Source organism: Schistocerca piceifrons, unplaced genomic scaffold, assembly GCF_021461385.2.
Source record: "Schistocerca piceifrons isolate TAMUIC-IGC-003096 unplaced genomic scaffold, iqSchPice1.1 HiC_scaffold_866, whole genome shotgun sequence".
NCBI lineage: Eukaryota > Metazoa > Arthropoda > Insecta > Orthoptera > Acrididae > Schistocerca > Schistocerca piceifrons.
This window is the reverse complement of record NW_025729131.1, coordinates 657,870-684,809: the sequence shown is the minus strand read 5'-3', so window position 1 is coordinate 684,809 and position 26,940 is coordinate 657,870. Positions and strand designations below refer to the sequence as shown.

Genomic DNA, 26,940 nt, shown 5'->3' with positions numbered 1-26,940 from the left:
TGCTCTCATTATCTGGAGATGATAGCAGACTTGCTCCCAACATGGTGTCTCAGTTATTGTCAGTTCCCCTTGCCTTCATATTTTTCTTCAGTGCAATAATGCCTTGAATGGCTCCATATTGCAAGACTCACAGAGTAACACATTAGGTGCTGTCATACTGCATTATTTGCATGTATTAATTATGGCTCGGCTCAGTGTGGAAATGTGGTGCCTAGTCTTCTGGAACAGTGCATTCTGAATAGGTATGTGTGCAGATGTGGAAATGGATTAATAATTGTGTGAATAATTGGAAAAACTTTGAAGATAATTTATGAATATGTGCATAATCTTGGGTAAACTTTAACTTTTAACAATATTAACAGACCTTTAATATCATTACATTCAACAGACATAATTTGCATTACATACTGCTGCTTCCAGTAGTATGCGGTACCAGATAATCACTGCAACCATTGAAATTGTTGATCTTCACATTAATTCCATTGTGTGTAGCCTTGATTGTGACATCTAGATAAAGGAATGCTCTTTCGGATACTGTGTGAATTATTGTTGTCTGCACCGAATCTCTTGATGCAGGATCTTGGCGGCAAGTGAAATGATGAACAGAGGATTTGAACTCTTAACTGTGTGAGCAAATATTCTTTTTCTAATAATTTATCGTAATATTTTAATGAATGGTTAAAATACACATTTTTAACGATGCTGGTACGACAGAACCAAGCATACGTCTGTATGCTACCACTTTCTGAAACAAAAAGATGAAGATACATGAATTAATGAATTGAAGAGCATATTTCTTACTTTGTTTCATACAGGTGTTGAACGATGTATCAAAACATTATCCTTGCATAAAACAACCCATTAATTTACTTTTGGCTGTGTGTGTAATTCATTCAGTTTACATATAGCTTATATATAAGAAAAGAAAAGAAAAGAATAATATGATTCAATACAATTCCTTCTGTGCCCCAGATACTGCTTGTGACATAAGATATGAGCCAGCTCTGATGATGTGCCATCTGTGCCAAGTCACAACTTCAAAAATTTGTATGTACACCCCAGAAGTCAGACCTGCTATGCAACAGAATGTAAAAGCTAAATGTACCTAAAATAAGAATACTACACAGTCATAAAAACTTTTTTTTATTTGTATAAATAGGGAGGGGTTGAGATATTTAAATTAACAGGAATGTTGGACAGTAGTGCCTTGGTCATCTCATGGTACCATGTTTACTACTTGGGATATTGAGAGTGGTCTCATGGCTACATGATACCTCTTGTGGATGAAATGGTACCAATGGAAGATAGGTAAGCATCAGCTCCAACATGGGTCTGCGACATTTGCCTTCTTGAAAGATGTCAAAATACCAGTTTAATGTGATGTTTCGTTCTTTCAGTGAGTGTTGTGGCTCTCTCTTACTGTGAACAAAGATTTCCATTCCTTGCAATATGTTTAAAGTGTACCTGTTTGTTCCTTTATGTAAAATTTCTAAATTGCCATGTATTGTCCCACTTTATGTTTAAGGGAGCTCAGATGATTACTGAAAGGATTTCCGTTCATACGTGCACTTTTTAAATTGGACAGCAAAATTTCTGCATGTTTCTCCAACTTAAAATTTGTTGCAGTCCTGACAATTAATTTTATACTTGCCCATAAATTTGTTAAGTCTCTCGCTGATTTTATGTCATATTCCTGCTTCTGATTTTTCTGTATTACCAAAGCCTAAATTCACTTTTAACTATTAGCAATTTGGTGTGAGTGAGCGCACTTTTTGTCATGAGCCTTCTTTCTTCTGCTTCTTCTTTTTCTATGTTTGTAGTATGGTCCTTTCTTTTCTTTTAACTACTTAAACATGTTCTTGACACTATTGTTCTTATATTCATTGACCTTCGCTACTTCTGTAAGTACGCTAAGCAGTTTCTGCATTTCTTTATTTTTGAACAGAAATGGTAGGCTCCTATGGACAACTAATCTAAAACAAGCTCTTTGCAGCTTTTGTGATAGTTAGAGTTGACTTCTGTGATTATATCTGTGTTAATGGTTTTTTGAACACTCCAAATAAATATTTACCATCTTTTGTGGTCAGTAATATCACACAAAAATTGGTAAGCTCTGATTTGTATGAATTTTTTAGTACTGATTTCATACAATAATGGAAAATCTTAGTGGGAATACAACTGAATAAGCAATGATATTGAGTAGCTGATAGAAGAAACTGAACATCAAATATGTTTCCAAACAGTCACTCATGAATACTCTCACTTCATTGTAAAAGATAATGGATTGATTCTAAGGCCTTACTCACTTAGGTATCTAGCCATACTAATTTAATGCACAATTATTGTGTATTGTGTGAAACAGTATCTATATTACTAAATGGCTAAAATGGTCATCAGTTTCCAATTACTGTTACCAATCTTACGGAGTTCAGGGGCAACCTTGGCTGACATTTTGAACTAGAGAACAGTTGTTTTGATATACATCCATACACATTTGATAAAGTAATTTAATATAGACAGTATCTGGATGGTATTGTACTACTTTATTAAAGTGATACAATGAAGTGTGTACTGTAGGTTATTCATCTTGCAACCCTGTTCACTCCTTCATTTTTTCCCCCTCATGACTCTCCTCCAATGGAATATTTCCAGCCTTTGATCCAACAAAGAGGATTTACAGCTGCTTGTAGAATCACAGTGACCCCTTGTACTCTGCCTTCAGGAAACAAAATTGTGTCATCATTTGTGTTTCTTGACAGTCTGTTTTGACCTCCCCCTGACATCGACATTCCACCTCATGTGGGAGTCACACTCTGTTCATATGGGATGACATTCATAGTCAACCCATCTCCCTGACTGCCTGTCTTCAAGCTGTTGCAGTTTTCCTTCCTCACCTGACATTTTCCCTTCGATCCATTTACATCCTTCCGTCATTCGATGTCACCAGGGAGCATTCCTCCAGCTTATTGGGCAGATATCTCACCCATTTCTGCTTCTCGGTGACTGCAATGCGCACCATCTCCAAGAACCTGTCGGATATGTCCTCTTGGCAGACCTTCGTAATCAATTTAACCTCTTCTGCCTTAACGTGCGAGTACCCACAGTCCTTTCTGACTCCTCGCACACCTGTTCCCATTTGGACCTATCCTTCAGCAGTGCCCAGCTTGCCCATTTTCTCGAGTGATCCATTCTTTCTGACACCTACTCGAGTGACCATTTCCCGTGTGCTGTCTGTTTTCTTACACCTACCCCACCTGCATGCACACCCAAATGGCAGCTTACTAAGGCCGACTGGTGGCTGTACTCCTCCCTGGCGACCTACTGCAAACACCATTTCCCCAGTTGTGTTGACCAGGTGGACTACCTTACAAACATTATCCTTACCACTGCAGATCCCCACACTTCCTCTTCAACACACTGTGTCCTGCTTTCTTGGTGGACTGAGGCATGCCACGATGCGATTCGCGCACAGACTTGCTCTCCACATTTTTGACAGTCACCCTATGATGGCAAACTGGGCTCATTATAAACAGATGCTTGTACACTGTTATTGTGTTATTCGGGATAGCAAAAAGCTAGCTGGATTGCGTTCAGTAGTTCTTTTAACAGTGCCACTCCCTCTCTGTTGTGTGGGCTAACCTCCAGCGGCTCTTTGGGACCAAGATTCATTCTCCAATTTCCGGCCTGACAGTAGCTGATGATGTCATCATGGACCCTATTGCTATCTCCAACACCTTGGACAGCCATTTTGTGGAAATTTCTTGCTCTTCCCACTGTCACACTACCTTTCTCTATAGAAACAATCAGAGGAGGCTTGGGCGTTATCATTCTCTTTTCAGAATTGTGAGTGCTACAATGCCACCTTTACTGTGAGGGAGCTAGATCATGCTCTAACTTCATCTAATCCTTTGCCCCAGGGTTAGACGCTTTTCACATTCAGATGCTGCAGCACCTTTCTCTTGCAGACAAGCACTTGTCTGCTTCAAAACTGCATATGGGCAGTCGGCACATTTCCCAGACGCTGGTATGAAGCCACTGTGATACCAATTACTAAGCCCAGTAAGGGCAAACACCATCCTTCTAGCTACCGCCCCATCTCTCTCACCAGCTGTGCTTGCAAGATGATGGAATGTACGATTCATGGCTGGCTGGTATGGTGGCTCAAGTCTCGCAATTTACTAACCACTGCACAGTGTGGACTATGAGCACACCGTTTTGCAGTTGACCACATTGTCCACACGTGACATGGAATGGTTTTCTGTGGAAATCCCAGACTGTGGCCATGTTTTTCAATTTGGAGAAAGCCTACGACACTTGCTGTAGGACTGGTATCCTCTGTACTCTCTGCCTGTGGGCCTTTCATGGCCGCCTGCTCCCTTTCCCTAAGAAATTTTTAAGAGACAGAGTTTTGATGGTCCGTATGGGTTCTGCCATGTCGGACACCTTTATCCAGGAAAACAATGTGTCTCAGGGTTCCGCCCTTAGCATCCTCCTCCTTGCTATCGTCACTAACCCTATAATGGCCTGTCTCCCATTGGTCATCTCCGGCTCCCTTTTTGTTGACAATTTTGCCATCTATTGCAGTTCTTCTCGGACCTGTCTCATTGAGTGGCGTCTTCAGCAATGTCTTGATCATCTTTTACTCATGGAGTTCAACAATAGCTTTCATTTTTCCACTGACAAAACCATTTGTATAAATTTCTGGGAGCACAATTGATTTATCCCACCCTCTTTACATCTTGGGCCTGTTGCTCTTCTGTTCGTTGAAACTACGAAATTCCTGGGGCTAATGCTCAATAGGAAACACTCTTGGTCCTCCCACGTGTCTTATCTGGCAGCCCGCTGTACATGGTCCCTCAATGTCCTACATGTCCCCAATGGTACTTCCTGGGGTGCCAATCGAACCACGTGCCTCCATTTGTACCAGTCCTTTGTCCATTTGAAACTAGACTATGGGTACTTTGTTTATGCATCTGCACATCCGTCCCTCTTGTGCTGTCTCAATGCTATCCCCCATCATGGCATTTGTTTGGCCACTGGTGCCTTTTACAGTAGCCCGATTGAGAATCTGTATGCTGTAGCTGCTGACCTAGTGCTGTCCTACCAATGTGACTTTCTCCTCAGTAGGTATGCATGCCATTTGTCTGCCAAGTGTGACCACCCATCCTACGCCTCCTCCTTCGATGACACCTTTGATCCCCATATGGGGCGTGACCTTCTCTGTTACCTTCTGGAGCTCACTTTCGGCTCTTACTCCGGCAGCTTAACTTCTCACTCCCTGTAACTTTCCCGGTAGGTGTGAACACACCACCACCTTGGCTTCATGCGGCAGCCTGTGGTCACCTCGGCCTTCACTCGCTTCCTAAGAACACTACACCAGCCTTGCTCTATCACCTTCAATTTCACAACCTTCACATGGAATTTTGTGACTGTACCTTTGTGTACACTCATGGCTCTCGGACTAACTGTGGTGTTGGGTATGCCGTCGTCATTGGCTTCGAAGTTTTTCGGTATTGACTTCCAGATCACTGCTCAGTATTTACAACAGAGCTGTTCGCCCTGTATCAAGCCACAGAGTACATCTGGCGACACAGCATTTTCAATTGCGTCATCTGCTCGGACTCTCTCAGAGCCCTTCAAAACCTGTGTGCACTATACACTGCCCATACCTCAATGCAGCAGGTCCAGGAAAACTGCCATTTGCTCACTGTGCTATTTATGTGGGTTCCTGATCATGGCAGACAGGTTCCTGGTCATGTCAGTCTGATAGGAAACGAGGCTGCTGACACTGTTGCCAAGGCTGCAGTCCTCGTGCCTTAGCCCACTATTTCTTGTATTCCCTCCGATAGTATCTGTGTTTCTGCCTGTCAGGAGGTGGTGTCACTTTGTCATCGCCACAGGTCCTCCCTTCATGGGAATAAGCTACAGGTTATTAACCCTCTCCCAGCAGCTTGGACGACCTCCTCTCAGCATTCCCGCTGTGAGGAGGTCATTCTCACTAGGTTGTGTATTGGGCACTCCTTTTTAGCCATTGTCATTTGTTAAGTGGTGCTCCCCCACTAGTTTGTACATATTGCACCAGAGTTTTACCTGTCCATCATTTCCTGATGGAATGCCAATTTTTAACCATTTATATTCCCACTTGGGTTTCCCACCTGAGTTATCGGGCATTTTAGCAAACGCCACATGGGCTGTCGACCATGTTTTATTTTTTTACCCGTCATAGCAATATGGTGAAGGCCATTTAAAATTTAGTCATGAACCTCCGTTTCTTTATGGTCTATTTTATAGACCTTTCTCCACATTCCTGATTCTAGCTGCCTTCTCTTACATGGATTGAGATTGATGTGTAGTCACTTTTCAACTCCTCTCTGTCCTCTGTTCTATAGTTTTGACAGGGGTGTGAATGACCCTATTTGTTCCGATGCCCTAAAACAAAACAAACAAACCAACCCTGTTCAAAACACTGCCCATTACATTCATATGATTTTCCAGGCCCTTTCCCATCTGTGACAGAATTATAATGTCAGTGACAGACCTCAAGAGGTTTTATTTCTTCTCACTGAACTTCATTTCTCTTCCCCAGATTTCTCCTTGCTTTCCTGTACTATTTGCTCGGTGTACAGATTGAATAACATCAGGGGTAGGCTACAGTGTTGTCTCACTCCTTTTTCCAACTACTGCTTCTCTTTCATGTCCTTAAACTCTTATAACTGGACTTTGATTTCTGTACAAGTTGGAGATAACCAATCACATGCTTTGTTTTATTGTCAAAAGCTTTCTTCACGTTAGCAAATGCTATAAGTATAGCTTTGCCTTTCTTCAACTTGTCTTGTAGGATAAATCATAGATAGGGTCACTATTGCCTTGCGTATTCCTATATTTGTCCAGATCTTCCCTGAGAATTAGCCATTCTTGTGTAAATTGTCTGTGCCAGTATTTTGCAACCATGACTTTCTAAACCGATGGTTCATACTTGTTAGCACCAACATTTTTTGAACTGAAATTATTCTTGAAATCTGAGGGTATTTTGCCCGTCACATATATCTTGGACACAAAGCCCATAGTGTTGCTATGGCTGGCTGGCTGTCCTAAGTATCTTAATAATTCCAAGAAAATGTTGTGCTCTGTCAAATTCTTTTCACAATATCATTTCTCATCTTCCTCTTTTGTATATATAATATTGTATTCAAGTTTGTTTCCATGTTACTCCTGTAACATATTCTTTCAAACTTTCCTTCAAACTTTCAATCTCCAATTCTTTGCTTGGTTCTGGTTTCCCATGTGAGATTTTGATAATCATACAGGTGCTTCTCTTTTCTCCAAAGATCTGCTGAATTAGCCTCTTTGCAACATGTATCAACCTTAGCATTTCTCTTCTAACCATTTATGTTTTACCATTTAGCACTTTCTGTCAATCTCAATTTTTAGATGTCTGTATGCCTTTTTGCCTGTTTTGTTTGCACCATTTTCTCCTTTGATCAGTTAATTTCAGTATCTCATTTGTTACCCAAAGATTTCTACTGTGCTTTGTCCCCTAGACTGTTTGACCCCCTGCTGCCCCTGCTATTTGAAATGATGGTTTAGCAGTAGCAACAGGCTGAGAAGTGGAAGTGTGTGATTATTGTGGTGGTGCAAATATGTTTAAATGGTCACACAACTTTCATCAACCTTTTCTACTTGGTTACGGTTATCAAATATCAATAAAAGCAATCCCAAAAAGATGTGTATCAAAATGACATAGTAACCACAAAAACTGTAATGTCTTCCCTTTTAAATTCTCAGATCAACTGGGCAAAAGTCTTCTGTGAGTGGGGTCATTTCAGTTAACAGTAGAGTTAAATCACACTTCATACGTACATTACAATAAAATCCATGAAGTAATTGAGCTCTAGGTCAAACATCTCAAAATTCTCAGAAAGAAAGGGAGAGGATAGAAATGAAACTGACACGCTTGGTAACCACACTTATGAATTAAGATAAATAACATTGCTGGGAGGCACATTCAGACAATTCATTCTAAATTGTTGTACAGTATTTCATACACAACTGTAAGGGGAGATGGGCTACAGAGTGGTGCAGCATCTGTCGTCCTAGGGACGTGGACAGGAGCAGAAATCTCCATAGGGGCTCAGCATTCATTTGCTGAGTACAGGATAGGCGACCCCAGGGTTCCTGAGCTCTGGGCATGCTTCAGCGACCACCGAGTGGCGCAGTGGTGGAATGTTGTCTGTTTCGGAGAACGGGGGTTTCGGCTTCACTGCCTGGACCATGAGGAAGGTATACACACCTTTATAAAAAGCCCCCCAACCTCAAGGTGTGCTACATATTGATGAGGTGAATGGATGTTGAGGTAAAACAGTCTCTAGTGGGAAACCTCTGGGGCACCTGCTGCCCCTCCCCCAGTTGTACAAGGCTTGCTCAGGCACGTAGGGCTCCGCCTGAGTTGACAGTTGTTACCATAGCATCTTGTGGGATCCTATGGAACAGTCTCATCGAACTACTACTACTGACGGGGCGGGTGTACCGTCAGGTAGTGCTTACACCCAATCCTCCAAGAGAGCTCGGTTGGTCAGTCCTCCTATAAAGAAGTCCCAGAATCGTAGTAACAGAGCATTAGTGTGCCATAACACTTTCATTGCAATCAAGCGAACAGAGGGAACCTTTGAGAAGATCTCCCCTTTGTATGTTCACAAGGCATTGGAAGGTATTTCTGGGTCTCTAAAAAGTGCCAGACAACTTCGTAATGGAACACTTCTAGTTGAAACTGCTAATTCAAATCAGATATCTAAGCTTTAAGCTTCTGGGATGTAAGGCCTTAGGTGACTACCCAGTTCAGACGGAGTTGTATAACACCCTTAACTTTAGTAAGGAGCGGGCACCTGCTCTGACATAATGGAGGTGGACCCTGTGGAGTTACGTGAAGAATGGAAAAATATGGGCATCACGGAAGTGCAGAACTATATGAGGAGAGTCAACGGCAAATTGGAAAAATTGGCAACATTTATTGTAACATATAGTACCCAGGAATTACTTGAACTTATCCTTGCAGGCTGTATCCATCTTAACATTCAACCGTTTGTTCCTAATCCAATGATATGTTAAAAATGTCAACGATTTGGCCATACCACTGTGAGATGTAATGGGCAGGCTAAGTGTAGCAATTGTGGTGGTTCAGCTCACAAATCAGGCAATTCTTGTACACCTCCTCCAAAATGTGTAACCTCCTCCGGGAATCACCCAGTATGGAGCAGAAAGAGTGAGATTTACAACAAGAAGAGTAAAATTCAGCAGTTGAAGGTCAAGAGACGCATACCTTATGGTGAAGTTAAAAAAAGCTATCAAAGCTATGCAACCTCCGGGTTTTGCTGCTGCTTCTTGCATCAGCCCTTAAGACACCAATTGTTAAGTGTGACGCCTTCACACAAACTCAGACCACAGATTCCAATATGAGCACATGCACTTGTCGGTTAACCTGTGGGGAAATGCTACACTTGAAGCAGAAGTCATTTGGTAACTGTCAGCAATGGGCTTACCACCTAAGCCACATACCACTACCCCACATCAGAAGCCAACTAAGCCATCCCCACAACCCAAGCAAACAGCTCCTCCCATAAGTAAAGAAAAACATCCTTCGAAAAGTAGTTCCAAATCCAAGAAAGTGGTAGTTAAACCTTTAGATTGATGAGCTCTCTCCCTCTCTGATGGGGGACTCTGCTCTTGAGGATATGGATTTCCAGCTACAGGAACCAGAGAGTCGGGAACCAGCAAATGTTCCCTCTGATCTCCCCTGTAAATCACTACTTCCGAGGAAGAAAGATAAGAACAACCTTCACTAAACAGTGGCCTCCACAGGGACATTTGTGTTGCAGTGGAATTTAAATGGATATCACTCGCATTTGAAAGAATCACAGGTCCTGGTCCAGGAAAAACCAGTCTGCATCTGCTTACTTCCACAGGTCCTGCCTTTTGAAGTTTTATAGCGCATTTGTTCAATCACATTTAGAGTATGGCAGCATAGTCTACGGATCAGTCCATACTTCCTACTTCAAGATGTTAGACACTGTCCACCATGAAGACCTTTGGATACCAACTGGTGCCTTTCAGACCAGCCCACTTCAGAGTGTGTGTGCAGTGGCTGGTGAACCACCACTTGGATTCAGTGACATATCCTTTTGGCTCAGCAGGTGCTGAAAATCTCAGAATCACCTCAGTCATTCACATTTAATGATGTGGGCCAACACACCTTTGAATGGCTGTTCAGGAATCAGCCCCATGCGACCAAGCCATTTGGGAAACATGCTACAAACTGTCTCAAGGACCTGGATATCAAGCATCAAAATACGCACCCAGGGATGGAACGCATTGCCGCTTTGGTGTCTTCAGAGGCCCAAAGTGATTTTAAACTTGACACAGTACAAGAAAACTTGTACTCCAGATTATGTTTTTACAACTTTGTTTTTGTCCACTCCAAGTATGTACCAAAGTTTCATCACAGTTTACCGTATTTACTCGAATCTAAGCCGCACCTGAAAAATGAGACTCGAAATTCAAGGAGACAGAAAAGTTTTAGGCCGCACCTCCAAATCGAAACAATGTTGGTCTATTGTAATATGAGACACGATTTAGGTCGAATGAATGACGATACAACTACAGTAGTTTGGTTCGAGTCGTAAGCTTGGCAGTTAAGCTATACCAGGTAGCCATTGCTATGCGTCAGGCACTCCGTCCGTATTTATTCGGGTACCCTTCCTTTTTCACGTGCTTTGTCTGGTTTGAATTGATTGCTTATTTTTCTTTGATTTGATTAGTGCCGTTCCCTTTGTTATAGGTGTTTACGTCACTCTAAGCTAAAAATGTATTACTATACTGTGTCATGCATTATTTATTGCATTCTGTGTTTGCAGCCTGTCGCCGCTTGTGGCATGGCTTGCTTTTGTGCAAGCTACCGCCGCTTACAAAAAAAAAATAAATAAATAAAGAGAGAGAGAGAGAAGAATCGTCTCATTAGCGAAACAATGGCAAGAGACTGCTATTTGTTGTTACTTACACTGCTGCTTTCTTTGATAATGGTCAACAAGAACCAAATAATAGAATGCGTATGATAGATGATGTTCTGAACGAGACTTTAGCGAAAATTTTTCTCCGTTTGAAAATCTTTGCAGACGCCTCTTTAGTACATTACATTCTGCACTGAAATTAGAGTCATCTTAGATTTAAAAATCTAGTCAATTACTGTGCTTCATTTCTGGCTGTATCACTATTAGGCACAAGAATAATACGAATATAAACATGACATGATATGTATATTCTTCCGCGTTTGCTGTTGTCTCACTCTAGTTTCGTAGTTTATTAGGCAGACAGGTTTTTAATGAGATAATAGCAAACACGGAAGAATACATGGCAAAATGTTTATATTCGTGTTATTATTATGGTGATGAGAATATTGCATGTGATTCACAATTCATAAAAGTTCCTATTAGCAACCATCTCTTCTCATAGGTAAGAAAAAATTCAGAACATATAGTTGGCCATATTGACAAACATCCCAAACAGTCTTGCCAGTTGGATTTTTGTAGTACATTGAAATGCTGCTAAATTCGAAGATGAACAATACTTAATTTGTATTTACTTCGTTGGATAATGTATGAAAATGAAAATGCAGTGGTCGAAACTCGGGGCGGAGAAAAAAGTTCCGGCAGAAGTTAGTTGTGGCGGCACCTACCAAGATTTTTCAGAACTTCCGCTTAATTTGCACTCGATTCTAAGCCGCAGGCGGTTTTTCGGATTACAAAAACCAGAAAAAAAGTGCGGCTTAGATTCGAGTAAATACGGTATACAGATGGATTCCAGCAAGAGAATGTCCTCAGTTGTTCTGCTGTTTTCTCTGATAGAGTTTTTAAAGTATGTCTTCCGGAAGAATTTACAAATTATGATGCGGAATTATATGGCATTCCAATTGCACTAGAGAGCGTTTACAGACACCACTGTACAATTTTTCTTGTCTGTTCCAACTCACTTTGTGCACTCCAAGGACTTCACCAAATGTATCCAGTAGACCATATGATTCAGCTCATCCATGACTCCTTACAGCAGCTCCAACATCATGTCAAGGAGGTGATCTTTTTGCTGGGTACCTGGCCACATTGGGACACTGGGAAATGACATGGCTGATAAAGCTGCAAAGGAAGCATGTCGACATGGTGCTGTCCATCAATATCCCATCCAGTTGCACACTATCATCTCATTTTCTGATAGACGCATCTTGTGTCAGTGGGAGACTGAATGGTTGCAGGTGACAGAAAACAAACTGCACTCACTCAAATCGACCACACAGGCATGGCAGACTTTGTCAACCTCAATGCTGGAAGGAGATTCTGCTTACCAGACTGCAGATTGGACATAGCCCCTTAACACAGGGCTTCCTCCTCCAGTGGGAGGATCCACCACTCTGTGAAATTCGTGGCATGCCACTTTCAATTCGGCGTATTCTGGCAACATATGTATTATACAGGGTGTCCCAGCAATCTTGTCCACCCAAAATATCTCTGGAACAATAACAGCTATTGGAAAACGACTTTCACCTGTATCAATGTAGGGCTGGGGCCAATGAATGTACATATTTGGAAACATTCTAAAACGAAAGCATATGTGTTTTTTAACACAAACTTATGTTTTTTTAAATGGACCTCCTATATTTTTTCTTCAGCAATCCATAGCATGACAAAGCACATACACAATGGCGTTGATTGCATCGCAATATTCCCATTACATCCCGAGATATTGAGACGCGAAGTTGCCACTTGAAACACCCAACATGCGCTGCTAGCGCGCGTCCTGAGGCTCAGGCGTGAACCCCATGCTGCCCGTAATCGCGCAGCAGACCGTATTATTCGTTTCGGACCTCTTGATAAGTATGGAAGCGTGATTACGTATGTCAATCACATCGCGATTACGGGCAGCATGGGGTTCACGCCTGAGCCTCAGGACGTGCGCTAGCAGCGCATGTCGGGTGTTTCAAGCGTCAACTTCGCGTCGTAATATCTCGGGATGTAATGGGAATATTGCGATGCAATCAACGCCATTGTGTATGTGCTTTGTCATGCTATGGATTGCTGAAGAAAAAATACAGGAGGTCCATTTAAAAAAACATAAGTTTGTGTTAAAAAACACATATGCTTTCGTTTTAGAATGTTTCCAAATATGTACATTCATTGGCCCCAGCCCTACATTGATACCGGTGAAAGTCGTTTTCCAATAGCTGTTATTGTTTCAGAGATATTTTGGGTGGACAAGATAGCTGGGACACCCTGTATACTGATATTAGGGCGGCCCTTTGTCTCGATGGAGATCTGCCCACCATCCTCGCAGATGCCGATTCCTGTGGTGAAATTTTGTGAACTGTCAGGCCTCATCCCTAAATTGGTGGTGAAGGGAGGCAGACTTTAATACATTATAAACTGCTCCACATGTGGGATCAGCCTTCATCCCCATCCATGAGATTAGCATGCTGACTTTTCATCAGGGCGCTGATAACTATGATGTTGAGCGCCCCTCACCTCGAATCATCATCATCATCATCATCAGGAGCAGAAATTAACAGTGAACATGTAAATACAGTAAAAAGAAGTTTTACTTAATTTGTAACTTTCTTCAAGTGTTGTGAAGAAACTTTACAAAAGAATAAACAGTAGTAAAGTCCAGCTAAGCTGTTACAAGAAGAAAAAAGCATTGTGCAGTGTGAGCCTCTTGTTACTAACGCACAAGTGAACTTTCGAAGGCTGACTAACACTGAAGACTGTGATTGAGACTGGGCAGGGCAGCTGCCACCAGCCATCCTATATCATGGCAGCAGAAGATACTCTTAGTCACAGCCACTGAAGGCATGGCTCAGCAGATGCACATCGTTGGATCTGACAGATCCTCATGCAACTGCTATTGACATCTGTTGAAAACGTGTGTTTCTGTTTCTGACTGTGAGATGCCAGGAGTGTAGTGTCACTATGTGGTTTCGCAACCCTCTCCCCAAACCACCTAACCATCTCTGTGTACTGTGGATGAGCGAATGATAACTGGCTGGAGGGCTGGTTGCACGTGAGGAGACGGGAGCCAAACCGAAGGCTGGCGCTGAGTACCTGCCCATGCCCCAGCATATGCCCAGCCTGCCTGGGAACATCACCCAAAAAAACAGGCAGGGAGGACGTACCGACATCCAGAGGCAGAACAGCAAATGAAGACAGAGCACCTCAACAACTGCAAAGGGCTCTGTAGTGGCATGTGGGACAGCTACCAGGAAGAGGGTCCCATTCCCAGGCAGTGGTGGCTGTCAAGATAGTGATGTCCATAGAAGGGCATTGACTTCCATTGGCTCCAGGACTGGCACTGATGACGTGGGGTCCCTGGGAGCTGGATGCAATGAGGGCTGCTGCATCCAAGTGGGCATGGAATGTGAAAGCACAAAGCTTGCTGCAGGATCAAACAATTTACATAGAAGAATTTGATTGTGGTGGCACCTGAGCAATCCTTTCAGTTCTTGCAGTAAAAACACATAATGTCCAAGAAGTCATACTATGATGCCATGCTACCAGTGCCTCGATGCACCATACAATCTGTAAAACACCACATCATTAGTGTGATACTTTGCCTCAGTGGGTGGAATGGGCATCACTCGCTGTGGCAGGTGCAGCAAATAAAGCAAAGTGTGGTGGTGCTGTCCACATACCAACTCTGCCAGTGGTTGTCTGTCGTGTGATGCGGAATGGTAGAAATAAAAGAATAGCAGCAGAGTTAGATCCCGTGTGTGAGAGGTATGAAGTTTGTCCATCCATTGCGTAGATGTTTGTACACAGCAATCAGCTTCATTGTTGTATTGTGGGTGGAATGATGCACTCATGGTATTTGATGCCAGAGGTGATGCAAAACTGTTCACACTCGGTGCAAATAAATTGATGTCCATTGTCAGACGTAATCACGGTAGGCAATCACTCGAGGCAGAAGATTGATGCCAAGGCCTGGATTGTGGAGCGAGTTGTCATAGTAGAGAGCATAGGAACCACAAAGGGAAATTTGCTGAAATCATTAGCGAAGATGAGCCAACGTGTATTCCAGTTAGGACCCCTGAAATCCAAGTGCATAAATCACCAATGTGCTTGTGGTTTGGTCATTCAAAGAACTGCTGAAACGTGGCTGACTGATGTTCAGCACAGGATTGGCACTGAGAAGTCATCTGTTCAATATGCGCATTGACTCTGTGCCAAGTGCAGTAACGCCACACCAGCTGCAAGGTGCGAATGATGCCGCAGTGGGCATGGTGTAGCAAATGAAGTGTGTCAGAGTGGAGAGCCTGGGGAATGACAACATATGGTCATTATCCAAGCAAATCAAACTGATACCTTGATGAACGGAAAATTTTGTGCCGATGGGCAGAGTATCAGTGAACCACATAACTACAAATCTTTGGCTGAATGCAGCCAACCAGTGCTGACAGAGTGCGACTGAATCTGCAAATTGAGATCCGCTGCTGCAGCCTGAGCAATTTTCCAGTGGCTAAGTGGAAAGCTATGCAAAGCATCTGTGTCTCGTACATCAATGTAGCAACAAGATGTGGAGGACTCATTGAATGCTGAATCTGGGCCAACGGGGAGGTGAGAAAAAGCTTCTGTGTTGGCATGCTTTGAAGTGAGCTGATACACAATCTCATATTAGTAATTTGACAAAAGAAGAGCCCACCATTGTAGCTTCTGCAATGTGCGATTTTGGACTGAATGAGAAGGACAAAACAAAGATTGAAGAGTGTTGTGGTCAGACACCAAGTAAAATTTTCTGCCATGGAGATTCTGGTGAAACGTAGTTACATGATATACAATGGTAAGAGCATCCTTTTCAATTTTCAAGTAATTACACTGAGCTTTGGACAACAACTTTGTAGCAAAGATAAGTGGCCTGTTAACATGACCAAATGTATGCGACAGAACTGCACTAATACCATAAGAGGAAGTATCCACAACCAAGACCTCCAGTTTGGCTGGATCAAAATAAACAAGGCATTGATCACTAATCAAAACATCTTTCAACTTCAGGAAAGCAATTTACTCCTTTCTTCAATGATTCTTCTATATTTGAACAACTCAGTCAAACAAACACTTTATTGTAATGTTCAGTATAATGACTATCAAAAATCTCGACAACAATGAAGTTTTCAAGCAGTGTCTATCTTCTAAGTAAGTCAGTTCAAGGACAGTCTTCATTTGTTCCAGACTTGACAATGGTGTTGACACTCTTGCTCTGAGTAGTTCACTGCACGTTCCAAATGTGTACCAACAAAGCTCAACTCATCAGTCACAGCCAACAAACTTCCTTTTGTATTTTGTTGCTGGTTTTTTGCCACCTTATGTCCATATATAGTCCACACCATCTCCACATACAGGTACAAGAGTGCACGCAGTAGATGTTGTTTCTCTTTCCAAACACGTTATATGATAAGGTGGTACCTCAAAACTGTCTGCTGTGCTTTTGCAGGAATCTTAATAGTCAAGAATTTGCAGAAACTGTTGCAATGAACAGTGTGGGTATTTAAGAATTTTTTCCCAATTTCATGAGTTGGCTATACTGCACGTGATGGCATCACAAATCATTGCATCACTGTAGTATTTGCCTCAGTCACATTTGAATCTACACTGTCTAGTAAGGCCCTGCAAATCAGTCACGCAGTGACGGTATGTCTGTCCTTGTTGCGTACTCAACCTAAATGGTTTGTAACGGGCATCCACCACTTGTACCCTATCCTCGTAACACTTTGTAAGCACCTGTATTAGGTCTTCATATTTTACAAAGTGGGAAAGAGTTTGGCACACTGCCTATAAGTAGTCACTCCCACCATATTCAAGGACTAAGAATGTTTGTCAGTATCTTGTACGTGATGCAGTGCGATGTGCACTTTGAACTGTGCAAGGAATGCATTCCAGTCTTCCTTCATCTTATCAAACTCGCAAAATGGCAACGAGCGCGCGCACACACACACACACACACACACACACACACACACACACACACACACACACACACACACACACACACACACACACACAGCCGGGTGGATGGTAGTGGTGTTGCAATTGTTCCCAACGTCAGTTGTGACCCCATCTCCACCATCTTGGAAGTGATTCACCACTTCAAGCATGTGTATCCTTCGTTGACTCACGCAGCAGGCAATTGTGGCATGGTAGTCATTTGGAACCAAGCAATGCACAAAGACGCAAAAAGCAATACAAAATTCCACAGAAAAAAGGGGGGGGGGGGCCAAAAGCAGCAACCATAGAACCTGGAACATAAATAGCACAAGCAAGCAAACACAGGGGACAAAGCATACAAGCCCACAAGTGACAAAAGCAACCAAAAAGACAACAGTAAAGTGAAAAGACAGTGACATGTGGGAACAAAAACATCTTGTCTCCAGGTTACTTGTGTACTATTCCTTACACAATGATGAGAAGAGGTGGGTTACATAGTAGCACAGCATCTGTCCTTGTAGGCAAGCTGGATAAGAGCAGAAATGATTAAATATGGTTAACAGAAGTTTTACATATCTTGTAGCTGTCTCCAGGAATTGCGAAGACACTTTACAAATGAAGAAACAGCAGTAAAGTCCAGTTATTAGAAGAAGCTAGAGAGCATCGTGTAGTGTGTGGCTCCTGCTACTAATGCATAAATGAACCATCAGAGGCTGTCTAAGACTGAAGACCATTGAAGACTGTGATTGAGACTGAACCATGTAGCTGCTGCCAGCCATTCTATATCACAACGGTAGGGTACTCTTGTAGATGGAGCTACTGAAGACATGGCTTGGCAGGCGTGCATCATTGGATACACCGGGCCCTGCATGATGGCTATTGGCGTCTGTCAGAAGCGTGCATTTCTGTAGCCAACTGTGAGCCGCTGGTGGGGATGGTATTGATGTGTGATGCCAAATAGACAACAAAGAAGAGGGCTGTCAAATATGGGAGTTTCATGTGGGGAGTCTGTCATGCAGGGCACACAGCACAAAGACACAGTCATTGAGTGATCAGCGCTCCATAAAGTAGGCATTGCTGTCTGCTCGGTGACCTTCCACTCAGCTGCCAACTGGTCTTCTTCAGACCTAATTACAAGTTCTGTTTATTTTACTCCTCCAGTCCAGACTACCCATAGTTGCCACTGGACTTTCACTTGTCAACACCAGTGATGCCGATAGTCGGCTCCTTAGATCGCCCATGTCCCCTCACTGCAGTGAGAAAACTGGAAGTTTGGCACTACCTGCTGAGGAGGATGGATCGTCAACTGTGGCGCAAAATCAGAACACATATTTAACCTCGCAGAACTACCCACTTGTCTTCTATTGTATTATTTTCCTCTGTTTCAGTCTATCATTGCCTAATACTCCATTTTAAACTGTCAATAATCTATGGTTCTCTCTTTTCATTCAAGTCTTATCTCATAAACCGTAATTTGCAGTTTGTAATTTATCATAGCCCACATATTCATCTGGACATGTTGTGCAGTGTAAAATCTGTTTCAAAATTTCTGCGTTTCTGATATACTAGCCTCCCCAGCAGCTTCACCTGCAGGAGCATTTGACACATATGTTGAACACATGTTGTCCTGCCCCTCTCTGTGTTCACTTCTTCCTCCCTCTGTCTGTCCACATCATTGTCTCACCTCTATCTATCTCCTCTCTCATCTCTTCATCTCCTCCTTACCCTCCATCCCCTCCCTCTGCCATATATCTTTCTCCACCTCCCTCTGACCATATCTTCCTCCCCCACTCTTCATCCCCCCCCCCCATTTTTCTATTTTTACCTGCCCACTACCCCTTCCACCTTTCTCATGCATCTCCCCACCTCCCCTTTCTCTATCCATTCCCTCCTCTCCTTGTTCTGTCCATCCCCTCCTCTCCTCGCTTTGTCCATTCCTTCCTCTATCCATCTCAATCTGTACCCTGCATGCACACTAGCATGTGTAGCCCCTTGCAGTACAGTTTTTAAAGCAGGCTGGTAACTACTCCCACAATGCACCTCTCATGCAGGGCAGACTACATATCAGCTTCTTGAAAATCATTTATTTGCTCTGATGTACAGGCCACCATACAAAGCAGATTGATAAACCAGGCTGATACCACTGCAACCACGATGGGCAGCCTGTATGCCGGGGGCTGGAACAAACAATTTTTCCTTCTCTTTCTTTTCCTACTATCAAATCGCAGTTTCCCATCACAATCACAATTTTGCCTCCTTTAACTATCTGAATAGTTTATTTTCTCTATCCAAACACTATTTCTGTCTCATTAACATCTATGGAGCTAATGGGCAAATAAACTTGTACTACTTTGGTGGGGATTGACTTCATGCCTATTTCGCCTATGATACTGCTTTCCCTATGCTGTTCATACTATGTCACTCACATTCTTATTTTCTTTTGTGTTATTAGACTTACTTTTGCATGTTTCAGTGAAATACAGTTTGTCACCTTTTTCTTTTTTTCATAGCTAATATGGAAATGAAAGTTAATGTGAAGTTGTGATAATGGATGAAGTACAATTAAAGTTTACTCTATACTATTTATATTACGAACTTTGAAATGTCCTGTCAGAAGTGAGGAGCATATGAGGAGGGATACATTTATATAGAAGATTCAATGTTCTCTTGCAATTTTTAAATGTTGATGTCATTTTCCACAGCCTAAAATCAGAGCTGTTGTAAAACATAGTAAACCTGCAGTGGATCCATACTTATTTCGTTGCAGGAAGACGACCATTCCCACCTCTCGTGCTGTCAGCGGCTCCATCCCGTTTGGTACTTTCAGGGCTTCAGCATGTTATGTTTATCACAAGCAATGGCTGCATTAGTGTATGGGACTTTGAGAAAAGCCGTTGCCTCATCAAGAATGAATCGCTGATGCCTATTATGCGTTCTGAACCAGGTACACAGAATCGTTTGGAGTCACTGCAACTTCTTTTTAATTTTATGTTGCCTGGTGTGTTGAAGAGATCAGTTCATTGCTGCCATGGTCTTATTAAAATTACTTGGTAGTTGACTTTTCCAAACCTTGCAACTGAGGTGCTCAACGTTACACAGTCTTTTCATCATTGCCAGTATGTTTTGGACCTGCGATGAATAGTATCGATTCTTTGGAGTATCAGAAGAGGTATCTCTAGAACTATGCATGTATTGCAAGTGTCAAGTATTTTAAAATACGTTTTTAAGGGATTCCATTTACTAAAAAATTACAAATCTGATCATTTTCTTTCATTTTATGGAGTTATAGTGATACAGAACCACCAGTGAGTCATAGGGTAGTGAAAATAAACAATAAAGGCTTATGAAGAAGTCTTTAAAAGGAAAAAGAAGACAGCAGATGGCTGCAGTTCATAACATTATGTGCTCTATGAGAGTGGGTAAATTAAAGGTTAACAGCACATCAGCACTGGATAATTTTTAACACAATTTGTAAATATTCTTAAAATGATTTATCACCACTTGAAAAAGCAGGATCCATGCATTTCATGGGAAAAAGCTGACTCATGACATAAATTTACCATCTCTGTGTTTAGCACTCCAATATTTTCTTACACATAGTTATCACTTTGGATATATTGTCACATTCTCCACTGCTGAGTCACTTTCAGTTTACCACCACATGTGTCACCAGACAAAAGTCAATATAATTAACAAAATAAATAAATATGAAATAAAAATTATTGACTGTGGGGGGAATAATTAGAAAGCATGAAGAAAATGAAAAGTTTTACTTGTATTTCAATCATCTGATGTTAAAGGTATGTGGAATAAAGGTAAGTAAACTTTCAGCTTGATATGTGTGCTTCTGCAGTTGTCCTCATTTACTATATCTCAATATTATTTAGGCTCTTATCTTACAGTAATTCTTTTTCCTATCTTTACAGGCTCTGTTGTCACAATTTTGAGTTGTACAGTAACAGAGAAAGGCTGCCCTATAATATCACTATCAACAGGAAAAGCATTCATGTTATCCAGTGATCTAAGTTGCTGGTAGGAGGAATAGAAATCTCAGATATTTATTTCGGTTGTTTTTTTTATACATCCATGATGACAAAATTTGTGTGCCATGTCTTGTTCACCAGGTTATTAATGGGTGACAGCTTAGATGCAGTCCAGCGCTCTTGTGCTCAGCGTGCATTCACTCAGCTCCTGCCACAAGAAAACAAATTGCTTCCACTTGCTTCTTTGCAGTCTCACATTAAAGGGTATGTTGTGAACAAATAAATGTAAACTTCAGTTACTAATAACATTCATATTTTGTTAATATTTGATTTAACTGAGTAAATTCTTCTAGCAGTTTTGCTCAGTAGTTGTTTCATTCTGAAAGCTAAGTTTTTGTCTTTCATTTGGTGAACCATGGACCTCACCAAGGTGTGGTGGCTCATGTGCCACATCTATACAGCTTATCATACAATTGGTTCAACCACAATGGAGGGGTATTTATGGAGAGAGCAGACATACTTGTGCTTCCTGAGGGGCAGCAGCCATTTCAGTAGTGGCAGAGGCAACAGTCTAGATCATTGGCTGATCTGCCTTTGTAACATCACCCAAGGTTGTGCTGTTACTGCAAAGGACTAAAACAGAGGGGAAATTACAGTCATAATTTTTCTTGATTTAATGATGATGACATCCTCCTGGGTAAAATATCCTTGAGGTAAAATTGTCCCCTATATTGTCCTTCAGGCAAAACTACTCAAGAAGTTGTTGTCATCAGGAAAAACGGAACTGGCATTATTTGGGGTAAAGCATGGCATATTAGATGTGTTAATTGAATCGCTATGTGGAGAATTCAAAATGAGAAATGAGTAGGTTGAAGTTAGATACGGAGGTAATTAGTGAAGTGAAGTGAAGTGGCAGGGAGAATAGGACTTCTGGTCAAGTTGGCACAGTGATACATATATAGATAATCAAGAAGGGATCATGCAGGAGCACATCCAATAATGAACAAGAAAGTAAGAAAAGTCGTCAACTAATATGAACAGCGTAGTGAGCAAAGTATCGCAGTCAACCCAAGCCACAGTAGTACAACTTTATATGCCAACTTGCTCTACAGGTAATGAAATGATTGAAAGAATGTATGATGAAAGTAAAAAGGGAGACAGAAAGTTAATTGTAATGGGGTACTGGAACTCAGTGGTATTCCAGAGGGGGAGAAGAAAAAGTAGTAGGAGACCATGGTTTGGAGGAAAGGAGTGAAAGAGGGAAGTGCTCGGTAGAATTTTTGCACAAGTTTTGCATATGTTGATTGTCACTAACACTTGGTTTAAGTATTATGCAAGAATATTTTATATATGGATGAGATGTTATGGCACTGAAATATTTCAGATTTCAAAACCAAATGTTAAACTATTAGATTTTTCCTGGGTCAGGTGTAGACACGCCTTAATTTATTGGTTATAAACAGCAAATTAAGGCTTAATAAACTGGATAAATTGAAAGAACTTGAGGTTGTTGAGAGTTTCAGAGGAAGCATTAGGCAATGTTTGTCTGAAACAAGGAAAATGAATAAAGTAGAAGACAGAAACTGTGAGTGATGAAAGAGTGAAGGTAAAACAATAATGAAAATTCCTGGATGAGGCAGTATGTAAAATAAAAGAAAGACAACCACTCACCTATAGCAGTTCAATGCATGGAGCACAGTTACACATAGAAAATACAATTCACACTAGCTTTTGAGTACTAGTTCTTTTTAAAGCAATGGTACACACATTCACACACACAACCACACAGGCACCCAAAAGCACACTCCCATGCCCACGGTAAGACTGATTACTGATATTAGAGTATTGAAAACAGTTCCTTGTGCCGATGGAGATGGGGAATGGGGTAGGGAAGAACACAAGGTATGGGTAGCGAGAAAGAGGCTGGTCTTTGGACAGATGACTTCGTGGCCACACAAGATGTAAAGAATACAGAGGATATAACAAAAAGAGGTGTAGGGAGAGGGAGAGGTGTACTGAGGGGAAAAATGGGGAGAGGGGAAAAGGAAAGTAAACTAAAGATGAAGAGGGAGAAAGGAAGGGGAGAGAGAAGGGAGAGGGATTGAGAAAGGGGAAGAGCAGAGAGGGGGAGGGGCATTTGCGAGTGAGTGCATGATCTAGATGGTGAAGGAGTGGTGTCAACAGAAGAGAGAAGAGAAAAGGCAAAGTGAGGCAAGGGGAACAGGTTAGCAGAGGTTAAGGCCAGGGGGATTTCAGGAGTGCAGGATGTATTAGAAAGACAACAGATTCCCCACTCTTGAAACCCCATCAGCCCTGACTTCCTCTAACGTGTTTCCACTGCCTAACCTTTCCTTTCCCCTTCTCTCCTCTGTCGGCATCACACTTCCATCCAATTCATACACTGCCTTCTCCCACTACTCCCCCCCACATGCAGCCATCTCCCCGTCCGTCCCCCTCTCCCCGACCGTCCCCCTCTCCCCGTCCGTCCCCCTCTTCCCATCCGTCCCCCTCTCCCCGTCCGTCCCCCTCTCCCCGTCCGTCCCCCTCTCCCCGTCCGTCCCCCACTCCCCGTCCGTCCCCCTCTCCCCGTCCGTCCCCCTCTCCCCGTCCGTCCCCCTCTCCCCGTCCGTCCCCCTCTCCCCGTCCGTCCCCCTCTCCCCGTCCGTCCCCCTCTCCCCGTCCGTCCCCCTCTCCCCGTCCGTCCCCCTCTCCCCGTCCGTCCCCCTCTCCCCGTCCGTCCCCCTCCCCTTCTCCCCGTCTGTCCCCCTCCCCCTCCCCCAGTCTGTCCCCCTCCTCCCCTCCCCCTCTGTCCCCCTCCCCCTCCCCCCGACTGTCCTCCTCCCCCTCTCCCCACCTGTCCCCCTCCCCCTCTCCCCGCCTGTCACCCTCCCCCTCTCCCCACCTGTTTCCCAAGAAATGTATAAACACACCAGGCAGTACTGACACTATGACTTATCTTAGAAGATAGCCTGAAGAAAGGCAAACCAATGTTTACAGAAGTTGTAGTTTGGCTGAAGTTTAAGAGAATCATCCGAAAAAATCATTGTGGAAAGAAGTGGGATACTGAAGTACTGAGGAATGCTGGGAGGCATTTGAAGTTCATTTATTGTGGATACTGAGATAAGGAACACCAGAGTAGGCAGCTCATTTGAAGAGGAGTGGACATCTCTGGAAAGGGAACAGATGCTGGGCAGACAAACATAGGTACAAGGAAGGTGACTGTGAAGGAACCTAGGGTAACAGGTGAAATACTTCAATTAATCAATGAAAGAAGGAATTACAGAAATGTTCAGGCAGTGGCTGGAATACAGCAATGTAAATCCCTTAGAAATGAAATAAGCTTGCAAACTGAGGCAGAAGAAATGGTGTTTAGGTCTGCTCTCATCTTTTCTTGATCTATCTGCAAAATGAGAATATGTGTGTGTGTGTGTGTGTGTGTGTGTGTGTGTGTGTGTGTGGGTGTGTGTGTGTGTGTGTGTGTGTGTGTGTGTGTGTGTTACAGCAAAGTGAGATAATGAGTGACTTATTTCAGTTCATACCAAATAATAGGTAAATAATTATCTATCTATTATAATTATAATAAATTAGAGTTTTAACCAGTGTACAGCTTTCTTCTTCTTCTCCTCCTCTCTCTCTCTCTGTCTTTCTCTCTTTCTCTCTCTCTCTCTCTCTCTCTCTCTCTCTCTCTCTCTCTCTCTCTTTACGATGATGAGGTCATGAGATATCACAGTGGGAATGTTTAACGACATAATATGAATTACAGTGTGCCTTCATCTGCAGTAACTCTCATTTCAGTCTCCTGTTCCTCCTCTACTTTCGACATGGTTTTTAATTCATGTGAATTGAGGTGGCTGACATTCTCACAAACTGTATCCCAGTTGATGCAGAACTTGGAACAGTGGAGGCCTGTCTTTTGGCAACTACAAGAGTTGCCAAAGTTTAGCATTTGCATGGGATATAGGTCAGAATAACACTGGGTGCTGGCAGCTCAAGCATATGCAATCCTTGGACCTCGTCCAACCTGACTCCTCAGGATTTTTATTTTTGCACAGCCACTGTTGTATCTGGCTGTACAATCTGAGAATATACTGGCAAGCAGCATCTTCTGTTGGTAGCAGAGAATTGATGTTGGTAGTTGTTACGAATGCCGATTTGGTGGAGCTTCCATATTGGATGTGGTTCAGAGGCACCTGGTTATACCACCATACAACTTAACGAGGGATCTTTTACTGCACTCCACCACTGCCTCATTGTCCATGTTTGGATCTTTAAATATTCATATGTCCTGTTGCAATTCAGGATGTTTCTTCAGTGATGCGTTTCACTTTTCCCTGACTGTAAAGAGCAGAAGTAGTGTCACAGCAACTTGACTACATGCAAATACAAGATTTTCTCTCAAGTAGAGTGGCCAATTCCCTGAGAACAGTCAGGCTTCTGTGGGATTTCTTTTGCCTGCTTTCATCATTAATGCATTATGTTGTTGAAAGAAGTCGGATAGAATGATGAGACGCCCCCCCCCCCCCTACCCCTCCCCCCTTGCCTTCCACAAAAACTATGACGGTTGAATGTGTGGAAGCCAGAGATGTGCAGTGTTGACAATCGTATAGAATGATTTGAAATTGAATGACCACATAAAATAAATCATGAGTAAGACAGATGCTAGATATATTCATTGGAAGAATCCTCAGGAAATGTGCTCTATAAACAAAGGAAATAGCTTACAAAACACTTGTTCGACAAATACTGCTCACCTGTATGGGATCCCTTTCAGATCGGATGGATAGAGGAAATATTGAAGACTGAAAGAACAGCAGTGCATTTTGTTACAGGTTGATTTAGTAAGCACAAAAGCATCACAGAAATGGTCAACCAATTGCAATGGCAGACACTGCAAGAGAGGTGTTCTGCATCACAGTATGGATTATTGTTAAAATATTGTTATAGTATGTTCCTAAATGAGTCAACAACATATAGCTCCCTTCTACGTACATCTCACAAAAGGACCATGAAGATAAAACCGGAGGAATTGAGCCCACACAGAGGCTTATTGGCAATTGTTCTTTCCACAAACTATTTATGACAAGAGGGGAAATGACAGCAGTACACAAAGTACCCTCACCCACATACAGCAAGGGGGCTTGCAGAGTGTAGACATAGTTGTAGATCAAGGTATCGACATCTTCCATGGCATACTTGGAAGTTATGCCTGCTATGTCCAATTTGTCCATTAAAACTGATATTAAGCATTCCTCCTCCTTCAAATTAGACAGGAATTTGTCCTAAGTGATATGTGTTACCCGCCTTTCATTGAAGACTATTTCTACAAAGCTGTGTTTGTGGGACCTTCTCAATTGCTCTTCCTCCTTAAGTTTTTTTGCTAGTGTACTTCTTTGAACATTGTTCACGAACCTTAAACAAAGTTTTGCTCTTCAAAAGGGCAGCTAATCCCGTTCTTCCTCTTCTTACTTACTTCGAGAACATTCTTTAACGCCACCTCGGGCTTGGATGGTGATACTTTTCTCCCATCATCCAGTACACCATCACATGGAACACACCTTTGACCTCATCTCATTCTGTATGACTGTTTTATATATTTAAACTGAATTTCCAACCGCCAGAGGAGGAATCAAAATACACAGACTGGCCTCTCACCTGTCAGGAGGAAAGGTCAGTGCCAGCTCACAAACATCTTGCACTCTCCCTCAGCAAGTGTCAACTACCAACCACTCTAATAACATCATGACGCTACTGGAGAATGGAAATTGGCTAGGGATGTGCGACAAAGTATGGTAGGAGTGTGAGGGGGCTAGGTCCTGAGATGGCCCATCACCTTCAGTTCTGAAATCATGCTAACTTCAACATTCACTAAACACTTACAGTTGGTCTGGCAAGAAAAGTCACAATGAACTGTTATGTGGGAAATTTTATCCTCTTTATTTTTGTACATT

General features: G+C 42.5%; 1 protein-coding gene across 1 annotated transcript in view; it reads left to right on the top strand.

Moving 5' to 3' along the window:
* Positions 1-26,940, top strand: part of LOC124771029 (protein HIRA-like) — a 303,194-nt gene that overhangs the window by 237,465 nt on the left and 38,789 nt on the right. Inside the window, 4 exon segments of the mRNA XM_047249270.1 lie at positions 8,562-8,575; positions 19,781-19,953; positions 20,936-21,041; positions 21,134-21,256. Of these exon segments, the coding sequence (XP_047105226.1) occupies positions 8,562-8,575; positions 19,781-19,953; positions 20,936-21,041; positions 21,134-21,256 (416 nt within the window).